Source organism: Crocodylus porosus, unplaced genomic scaffold (genome assembly GCF_001723895.1).
Source record: "Crocodylus porosus isolate Cpor-Errol unplaced genomic scaffold, CroPor_comp1, whole genome shotgun sequence".
In the NCBI taxonomy this organism is placed as follows: domain Eukaryota; kingdom Metazoa; phylum Chordata; order Crocodylia; family Crocodylidae; genus Crocodylus; species Crocodylus porosus.
Window position 1 is genome coordinate 23,182,844 of NW_017728916.1, and position 10,920 is coordinate 23,193,763.

The following is a 10,920-nucleotide window of genomic DNA, read 5'->3' on the forward strand; positions in this document are numbered from 1 at the left end:
GCTTATCTTGCTGGGATCCTATGACCCCAGCTGACTTCCTGCCCTTTGGGCAGGGGGCTGGACTCGATGATCTCCCGAGCTCCCTTCCAGCCCTAGTGGCTATGAAATCTATGAAAGCTGATTTGGACCTGGATGGCTAATCTGACTGATGCTTCAAGACTTACTATTAATATCTTTAAAAGCTTCCTTTTTAACATTATAATTGTAGCTATAAGAAAGTTCAGTTAGAAAGCATTGCTTTTATTTGCTCATTGCAGTTATTTAAGTCATAATTGGTAATCTTTGGAGGTAGGTGCATTTCCCACTTCTCTGTGACCAGAGCATACTTTCTTCATGTTTGTGTTTTCTTTTATTTGTAATTCAGACACTTAAATATAAACTTCAGTTTCTGAATTCTTTTTGAACTTGGCCATTCCTGTTTCATTTCCCTGGGCTTTGCTTATCTTTGTGAAATACTTTAACTCTGTTGCCAGTTTGAAACTAACAAAATCTATTTGCTAATATGTCTTAGTAGGAACTATAATGAGTTCAAACATCTGATAACAAAGTGACCCAACAAAACAGCCCTGCCAGCAGCCTCTGTTGCTCTCTGTTGGGTTTAATCTTTGAAAAAGAAACTTGGATATTGTCATTAGATCAATTTTTCTTTTGGACTTTTATCATTGGAAACTTAAATTCAGCTGGCCACTGATATAACAACAGTTGCAGAAGAATAGAGGAGATCTTTATATTTGCAGCTGTCACTACACACATTAAAGAGAAAAATTGAGCACAATAATGGGCATGGGAAGAATAGCTAGATAATGAATAATTTTAAACTTGCACTGTAATTCAAATAGTATGAATGTGACTGAAGGGACAAAATCACTGCTCTTTCTTTTTTGAGATTTCAGTGCATTGTAATATAAGGTCTTACATTTAAATAAGTTTCGTCTGCTCAAATCTATATTGCAGCAATACAGTTTTTAATTTAGATAACACTCTGCTCTACCAAGTTGTGTACTAAGAAAGATGTTAAGTCTAAATTTATTCTGCCTATGGTAAAAGACAGTCCTTAAGAGTTAGCAACGTGCATACAATAGAATCCCTTACCCTTTCCCTCTCTCCTTCCCTTCCTCTAACCCCACCCCCCCCAAATGACTAGGAATGATTGGATAAACTTCTCAAACATTCAGTGGAGGCATCTACACATGCATTTACTCTGGCTCAAATTTACTCTGCTGTAATCTATTCTGGAGTAAGGGTTTTTGAGCAGGCATCTACACATGAGGGGATTAGGGAGCAGATTTGCACCCAGTTCCTTGCAAACCTGCAATGGGCCCCTGCTGCCAGTCAGGGGAGCGCCAGATTCCCTTTAAGTGCTAGCTCAGGAACTGGCAGGGAGCACTGGGCCAGGAGACAGCTGTCTTCTGGCCCTGAGGGGTTGCTTACTGCTGGGGCGGGGACAATGTTCCCAGTGAGCTCCTGGCTCTGACTCCCCTGTCAGGGGCATGGCTTAAAAAGAGCTGTGGGGGTGGGGTAGGTCCCAGCCTCCAGCTCGGATCTGCTGGTGAGGCAAGCTGGCTGCCCTTACCCCTACAGCTCTTTCCAAGCCCTGTGCCTTGATCTCCTGATCGGGGCACGGGGCTGGAATCTGACCCTAACTGGGACAGCTCCTGGCCAGCCCCAGGTTGCATGGGGAAGCCTGCTTGTGCAGCCTGGAGCTGGCTGGGGCTGCCCAAAACAGGACAGTCCCCAGCCACCTCCACACTGTGTATGCTTCCCTGCACAGCCTGGGGCTGGCTGGGAACTGTGTCGATCAGGGGCAAGGCCCAGCCAGCTCCAGGCTGGGAGGGGAACGGTCCCTAAGCTCCCAACCCCTGCTCTGTGATCACAATTGTGAATCATGGAGTGGAGCTTGTTTCTCTGCCCCCCTCCCCCCCCGGCTGCGCACTTGCAGAGCTGGGCAGGGAAACTAGCTCCTCAGCCCACACCAGGGGAGTTCCCAATGTCGTCTCCTCGATTGTGAGACTCTCTTATCTCCCAGCATGACTCCTGCAATCTACCAGGGGGCTTGGAGCCTGCCCCAGCAGCAGGCATCTCTTGGGGACAGGGAACTGTTTCCTGCTCCCTGGTAAATGGCTGACTAGGAGCAGATTTTGCTCTCCGTTAGCTGTCTGTACAAGCACTATGGCACCAATACTAATCTCGAGTAAATGTGCTACTTGCATTTGCAGATAGCAAATTTACTTAGGATTAAGGAGATTTACTGCAAAGTAAGTATGTGCACATGTAGATGCACATGCTTACTTTGCAGTAAACTATGCTAATTTGAAGTTAAGTATCTCATATAGACACACCCAGTGACTCCATTATAGCTCCCTGCAAGTGGCTGCTTGCTGGCTGTGCTTGCAGTTTTAGGGCCCATGGCATATCTGTCAAATCTTTTGCAGCTCCAGGAAAGATATTTTATGTCTATTAATTAAAAAAACAAACAACTTAATGTACATTGTCTATAGGGTCATATAACTATTAAACAGAATTGTGAGTTCCATACAGGTGCAAGTCATCTGTTTGACAGCCCTAATGAAATCCTCTTTATCAATAGGGCAGCATCAAGCTAACATTTCCAGTGCACTTTGCCTGGCTGCATGCATCAGCACTGACCTGTGAATGTCCAATCCCCAGGTAAGTGACAGAAGTCGCACCTGCAGGAGTGAAATTCTGGAAAAAATGTTCATTAATCCAAGCTGGGACCTTTCTAGATCTCTGGCAGGCAAGGCCTCCAGCAGTGCTTGTACACAGGCAAAATCATTTTGCTGTTCTTAATTACAGTTTGTTTTAAGGACTACAGTAGAACACTTTTTCTTTAAAGAATAGCTCTTATATAATAAAATATAAAAAATTGGTTCTTAACTGGCTGCTGGATTACTAGCAAAGTGTTTGATACAGTGTTTTCAATATACATTTACTTCAAGTACAAGTTTTGGCCATTGCAAATAGCCCTGTCCTGCTCCCATGTGGATGGTCATCAAGTCTCGATTCAAAAACCTTCAGAACAGCAGCATGGAACTCATCCACATCTGCTATATGACATACTATTAGCTGTAGGGTCTTCTTGTTTGGATCAGCCCATATCGGGAAATAGCACAGAACCAGTGACTATCAGTTCCTTGCTCTGGAAGCACAGTACATGATGTTACAGATGGCATGTTGCAATTCAGGTGCCCTTTTAGGGCCATTTGTGGAATCTGGAACATCTGCTTTTCCTGAAGACCAGTCTAGGGCTGTCTTTATACCAAGCAACTTGTATACCTGGTCCTGTCATTAGTGGGTGTGAGCGCTTATTTAGCTTTGCTTACATATAAAATGAGGGAATGATGGCTGCCTCCATTACACCTGAGTTCTTTGTCTTGTTGCTTCCAACAGAGGATCGGATATTGAGCTGGAACCTGTATCATCCCTCTGCTCTCCACACCCTGGTCCCTCCAACTAATGCATGATGTTTTTTGAGGGAATGCACAACAGACCTGCAAAATATGATGTTTGGCATGTCTGCTAGTATTTGAAAGAACATGCTTTCTGTCAGAACAGATACTGAGAGAGTGGAAGGAGAGGTGAAACTTGTTCTAATGACAAGTCCTCCTCAACTTGCAGTATTGTTAGGACAACCACCTAACATTTTTTAAAGGAACATTATCCTTAACAATTCTGCTTTTCTTACCCCTGTCTGCTATTGCATTAATAGCATTTAGGGGAAAGTAAACCACATCATTAAAATTCTGGCCTAGGAAAATCTTGGTATTTTATTGCGAGTCCTAAATATTCATGACTTTTAGTGATGAAGAATTTACAGTTCAGCAGGCTTACCAGTTCACAGTAGAAATAAAATCACTTGGGTTATTTATGATGTGCTCAAAACATAATTGACTTCTTAGGTTTCTAATAGGGTACAGTGTTTAACTTACAAGCAGGGATCTTGGTTTTGTCTGTTTTTAAAATCCCAAAATTCTCTGATTTTTAAAATAAATCCCAAAGTTCTCTGATTTAAACAAAAAACAACCACCTCAAATCTGCGTTTTTCCACAATTTAAAGTGAAAGGTCAATTTAAAGTGAAATGTTTTATTGATATATTTACACTTTTAAACCAGTTTAGAAGTCTACCAGTGCTTCAATCACTATAATACATTACATTCTAAATACCTATGTATTTGGGTGTTTGATTTTTGGGTTTTTTATCATAGAAAATAAGAGCTTGGCCTGCCCCCTTCACTCACCAAGACGGATCCAGCTGTGGTCACTAGTTCTTAGCTTTCTGAAGCATGGGATCAGACACTGCCTTCACATGCTAGCTTGTCGCTTCGGAGAGCCCAAGCCTGCGTTCTTGTACAACCAAATCCTTACTGGTGGTAGTGGGGAGTTTGAAGTCCATAAGAGTAGTAGGATTGGGCCCCAAAATGTTAATAATAAAAAATACCTTTTGGACAGGTAACTGAAATAGCAGATATGCTAGCCCTGATGATTTTAGCATGTTGATGTTGAAGTGTCTTTTTGGATGGTAAAGCTTGCCACATTATACTAGTATTTTTCATGTTTTTCCTTAATTAATAGAAGAAAGATAGCTAAGGAGACTGTTAAACTTCTATGAGGTTCTTGCTCCAGTGCAAACAAAAGTAACTTACAACTTCTGTCAGTGATGTCATAGTTCTCTAACCATAGCAGTTTAACAATTTGACTTCAGCTTATATTCTATTTGTGGAGAAACTCCTGCTGGTTAGCAGCACTGGCATTCTTCATTTTTTAATGTGCACTTAAGGAAGAAGCCTTTTTTCTGTATTAATTGTATTAGATAGTGGATTTTAGTCATTTTTATTATAGTGTTACAGTACTATGCATGGGTGACAGTCTTTTTTTTACTGAACATACAGTGCACTAGCTAAGTCCATTGCAAAGGAAAGCTGCTTTTGTTACAGTTCTTTTTTTTTTTTTTAAAGTAAGTAACGGTGTGGATAAGCTTTGTTAGAGAAACGTGATTATATAAACTATAGCTTTATGCTTGTTTGGATAAATGAGAGCCTGTAAATTCTACAAGTATTAAAGTTTTTATTCCAACTTTCAGAGTATCTTCTTTTATTTTTAGATGAATCTGCGTTCTGTATTTACTGTAGAACAACAAAGGATATTACAGCGTTATTATGAAAATGGAATGACAAATCAAAGTAAAAATTGCTTTCAGCTCATATTACAGTGTGCACAAGAAACTAAACTGGACTTCAGTGTAGTCAGGGTAAGTACTGAGGCCTTCCAAACTTGAATTTACGTAACTTTTTAACATTTATTTACATCAGATATCTTTAGGGGAGCCACCATCTTTATCTCATTTTAAAAAAAGGCTTCAATACCCTGATATAATATGTTCATTATTACTGAGAGGGAAAGCTGTTTATAGTTTGTGTTCCTGTGAATGCCTCTACATTTTTAAAGTATTTAGCAGGAGCTTATATATATCCAGACAGCAGATGTCCCTCCAAAAAAATCAAACTGCAAAGGAGGGTTGTCCTTCTGAAAACTTAGACTGCATATTAAATAAAAAACATGAATGTTACTATTGTTATCAGTAAAGCATTATGAAGGTGAAAAAAAACCCCAACAACCCTTTTTATTCTAAAATCTTGATTTTGACAGACCTGTAATAATACTTGTCAGCTTGTGTTCCATGTCACGAGAGAGAGCACGGTCACTTGATTGATGTTTACAGTGGTCACGTGCTGTTACAAAACAATATTTTTGGTAGTTTAGTGTGAATGGTGTCTTGTCCAAAGATGGTAAATTTTGTGGGAGGTGATAATACCATTTTGTTGTATATTTCTTGAGGAAGGGGAAAGCAAGAAGCAATAAAGAGAGTAGATATTATCCTCAACCTAGCAGAAACATAGAGAAGCAGCTGAAGAAGAGATTTCCTGATATCCTTTTCCTATAGGTGGTGTATGTATCTTATTTGTTGTTCTCAACGTGCCTTGGGACCCAAAACTATAAAGGATATGGCATGGTCAGTGCCTGACTTCCAACAGGTTTACTCTGTTTTGTTGTGCTGATTAGCTGTCTACTCCAGCTCTCCCAGGCACTGTTCTTTACCTCCAGTTCTTACTCCCTACCTTCTTTTCCTTCCCCAGTCACTTTCGTTCAGTTTTTGTCTCTTTATCTAGTATCTTGACAAACTCACTCAATATAATATTATAACACACAGACCATTTTTAAACTGTGGAACTAATGTGTCATTTGCAGAATGGACATTGTTTACTCTGCTTTCATTTTGTAATTCCAACCGTTCTCCCCCCTTCTTCCCACCTTTTCTGTTTTAGATTATGTGCTTGTTGGCATAGGGCGTGTCTCTATACAGGGCCTATCACAAGGGAGCTTTGATATTTGGGGCTTATGGCTACAGCCATACTAAAAAATATAAATTAATAGTATTTATGTTTTAAATAGACAATATGGTAGACGCTTAATTTTATATTTTTTCTGAAGATAGAAAAGTAGTCTCCTTTAATATCAAGTTTTTTGATAGTCTTTGCAGATTAGTGTGTTTGCAATTTTGACACATTCTTAAACCAACTCAGAGGTATTTTTGTGATAGCTTGTCATGACTTATTTTGGTTAGTATTCTCTTTGCAGCCAGGTGTTTCTTTTGAAAATGTGGACCTAGACCACAAGTCCCACAAAAATGCCTTTTTTCCTTTTAAGGTATTTGAATTTGTGAACCCATTTTAATTTAAATATTTTGTAGCCAGACAGCACAGATATAAGCTATTTTGTTAATTTTTAACATAATGGCAATTTGTGATCGTATCTTACTGATTTATGTTAAGGTTTGATATTGCTATCTAACTGATATTGCAAAACAGTGAAAGTTCTTGTATGTTTATAGTAATTTTTTTTTATTTCACTGTTTAGTGTCATATTTGTCGGATGATCAGAAGAGGTGATCAGTAATATACTGATTTCAGTTAAACTTCATTTGGGAAAGTTTTTTTTGGTCAAAATCAGAAAATGAGAACCACACCAGAATGGCTAGGGACAGAAATTAAAAAATCTGGAGCTTGAATTGATTCAATCTTTGCAGATTAGTCTAATGTGCCTCAGTTTAACCAATTTGCAAGTGCATAGACATTCCCTTTGGAATGGGGGAAATGCAGGCACATTTCACCCAGCTGCAGGGAAGCTGTCCTGCGGGTGGCATGGCCAGCCTGGGCAGTAGCCTGGACTGAACTGACCAGGGAGGGGTTTATTCCCTGCTTTCCTGTCCCACCTGCACAGACCTAAGCTAGGGTATGCTGAACACTCACCTCTTGCTGCTGCAGCAGTAGGGCTGGTCATAGCCAAACACCAGATGGCATGGCCCCTGAAGCAGAGGGGACAGGAGGGTTATTCCCCACTCTGCCCCTCAGAGACTGTAGCCAGGATCTGACCACCACTACCACTACTCACTCCCTGTCTGGGGCAAGCAACAGAATAAGCCTGCTTCTGCCCTCACATACTCCCTGCCCAAGGGGCCCTGGTGGCCAGCTTCTGGCCACAACCCTGCTTGGCCAGTGGAGTGCAAGGGGGCTGGGCTTTTGATGGGGCCAGCAGCACCTGTCACGGTCTCCAGGGAGCCCAAGCCTCTTCCCACCGGGGGGGCTGCACTGCAGGGCAGGCAGAACTTCTGCAGACTACACACAGCAGCACTGGCCAAGGTGGGGGCCAGAGTGCCCCAATCCCCCTTCCGCCCCACACACACACACATTGCCATTGCTGTCCAGTCCACAGCAGCTTTCCCTGTCATACAGTGTGTCCCCTTGCTGGGAAGGGGCTTATGCTCTGGGAAACCATGACATGGGTTGGTGCCCCCATCATGGTTGCTCCCCACCTTGCTGCTCCAGCAGCCAGGCAGGGCCAGAGGCTGGCAGGCAGGGCCCTTTAGATGGTGGCAGGGAGGAGGGTTATTTTCCCCCCTCTGCCCCCAGGGGACCGCAGCAGGAATAAATCTGCTCCTGCCTCATCCATCAGAGGGGAGAGGATGCCAGAGGAAGGGGCAGGAGTGGCCTTATTCCTCTTCTTGCCCTGGGTACAGAGTGAGCAATAGTGGTCAAAGTGGGCAGACCCTGCTGCAGTGCCCCGGAGTAGACAGGGGAATAACCCTGCTCCCTGCCCCCCACCTAAGGGCCCCTGGAGGCTGGCCAGTGGCCCCACCCCCACCCACCTGCTGGAGTGGTGAGCGGGGAGCGACTGTGATGGGGGGGCAGCAGTCCCTGTCATGGTTTCCTGGAGTGCGAGCCCCTTCCCAGTCAGCAGCCACACTGCAGGGCGAGGAAAGGTGCTGTGGACTGGATGGCGACAATGGTGGGGGCTCTGGCCCTCTCCGAGCCCCAGTGCTGCCACATGCAGTCCACAGCAGTTCTGCTCGCCCCACAGCATGGCCCTCTGCCGGGAAGAGGTTTGTGCTCCCCAGACACTGTGACAGGGGCTGCTGCCCCCATCAAGAGCCCTGCCCCCTTGCCACTCCAGTGGCCGGGCAGGGGCACAACCAGAGGCTGGCTGGCAGGGCCCCTTAGGTGGGGGGCAGGGAGTGGGGTTATTCTCTCCTTCCTTCAGCATCTGGCAGATGGGGCTTATTGTGCCGCTTGCCCCAAGCAGGGAGCAAGCAGCGGCAGCAGCAGTCAGGGCAGGCAGATTCCGGTTGCGGTTCCCCAGGGGCAGAGGAGAATAACTCCCCACCCCGCCCGCTTTGCCTTTGGGGCCATGCCAGCTAGTGTTTGGCCGGGCCCAACCCCTGTGCTGCAGCAGCAAGGGGGGTGTACCTGGTGGACCCTGGCTCAGGTCCATGCAGGTCGGACAGGTAGGGGGGAATTAAACCCCTCCCTTGCCAGTTCAGCTACTGCCAGCCTGGCCCTGCCCCTGATGCTAGTACAGTTAGCGGAGAAGTGCAGGTCTTGCTGGTGAGACAGGGGAGGGAGTGGCGAATTATCTTCCCTGTTCCCTTCTGGGACCGGCATCTGGCCAGACCCCTGCCCCTGCCTGTCTCTGTTTGGGTTGGGAAGCAGAGGGGTGGGGCTCGGGGTGTATATGCTTACATATACACAGGTAAGCAACAGGGGCCAGGGCAATGCTGTGATTAGGGGGCCAGTGCACATGTCCACAGGAGGCCTCAAATGCCTCTACACAAACACTTGTAGTATGGGAAACAAGCAGGAGGAACTTACCCTCCTGCTAGCTGACACCAACACAGACATAGTGGGGCTCACTGAAACGTTATGGGACCCAAAGCACAACTGGGCGGTGAATATCAAGGGCTATAGGTTGTACAGGAGGGACAGGACAGGGAGGAAAGGTGGGGTGTGGCGCTCTACATTAAGGAGGAATACACATCCTCATCAGGTAGCACAGAGTCAGAGGAGAGGTACACGGAAGTGCTCTGGGTTAGAATACAAGGCAGTCAAGGGGAAAGAGACTTAACTGTAGGGGTCTACTACAGAGCACCCAACCAAGGGGAAGAGCTAGACCAGGAATTCTTAAGTCCGCTCACGGAGGTAGTTAGGTCAAAAGACGTGGTCATCATGGGGGACCTGAACTTTCCAGACACCTGCTGGGAAAAGCAGTCAGCCAGGTCTGACTGCTCACGTAGATTCCTAGCCCAAATGCAGGGCCTCCATCTAACCCAGGAGGTGCACAGCCCCACCAGGGGAGACTCCTTGTTGGCTGTGGTCCTGGCCACGGGTGACGACGTGGTGAGGGGGCTGTGGTTGCTCGACCACCTGGGCGACAGTGATCATCGCCTGCTGGATTTCACTCTCCAGCGCAAGGTGGCAAAGTCCTGCAGCAAGGCAGCAGCCCTAGATTTCAGGAGGGCGGACTTCAGTGAGCTAAGGAGAATAGTCAGGGAGGCACTGAGGTGCCAGAGGGGAGGGGAGCCAGGTGTCCAAGAAGAGTGGTTGCTCCTTAAGGAGACGATCCTCCAAGCCCAAAGGGACATAATCCCAACACAGATCAAAGGGAGCAGGAGGGCACAAAAGCCCCCATGTCTCACCAAAAGCATCCAGGAAAGTCTGCTAGCTAAAAGGGAGGCGTACACCCAATGGAAGGGAGGGGCCATCGCCAGGGAGGATTATACTATGGTTCCTTGGAGATGCAGGGGGCAGTCAGGAAGGCCAAGGCAGAGATGGAACTGGGACTAGCTTTCCGGATCAAGGACAACAAGAAGTCCTTTTTTAAATACATAGGGGGCAAAAACAAGGTTCCAGGTAACGTGGGGCCCCTGCAAGACCTGCTAGGAAATTTGGTCATCACACCAGATGACAAAGCTAACTTATTTAATGACTTCTTTGCCTCCATTTTTCTGAGCAGGGACCAGATCAGCGCCCCCTCAGGCCACAGGAGGCCAAGGGTCAGGGAGGATCTAGTCAGGGAACTTCTGGAGGGACTGGATATATTTAAATCAACTGGTCCGAATGTTTTCCAACCCAGAGTGCTGAGGGAATTAGCTGAGGTCATTACGGGACCCCTGGCATGGCTTTACGATCACTCGTGGCGCTCTGGTGTGGTGCCAGAGGACTGGAAGAGGGCCAATGTAGTTCCCGTCTTCAAAAAAGAGAGGAAGGAGGACCCGGGAAACTATAGGCCAGTTAGTCTACCTCGAACCTGGGTAAGCTTTTTGAGAGAATTATTCTGGCACATGTCCACGAGGGGCCAGCAGGGGAGATTATGCTTAGGGGCAAACAACATGGGTTCATTAGAGGCAGTTCCTGTCAGACCAACCTGTTGACCTTCTATGACCAGGTCACCAAATCCTTAGATGCAGGGGTAGCAGTGGACATAGTCTTTCTGGACTTTCGGAAGGCCTTCAACACTGTCTCTCACCCCGTTCTCATTAAGAAACTGGGGGACTGTGGTGTTGACACCTA

General features: G+C 45.7%; 1 protein-coding gene across 3 annotated transcripts in view; it reads left to right on the forward strand.

Annotated features, from left to right (window-relative positions):
* The first annotated feature begins 4,897 nt into the window (after positions 1 to 4,897).
* HDX (highly divergent homeobox) overlaps positions 4,898 to 10,920 on the forward strand; it is a 93,567-nt gene continuing 87,544 nt past the window's right edge. Inside the window, exon 1 of one of the 3 annotated variants that reach the window (XM_019536485.1) lies at positions 4,898 to 5,267. In XM_019536485.1, the coding sequence (XP_019392030.1) occupies positions 5,121 to 5,267 (147 nt within the window). In that variant the 5' untranslated portion in view covers positions 4,898 to 5,120. The remainder of the gene's footprint in view (positions 5,268 to 10,920) is intronic. The other 2 variants (XM_019536486.1, XM_019536484.1) reach the window with 2 other exon arrangements.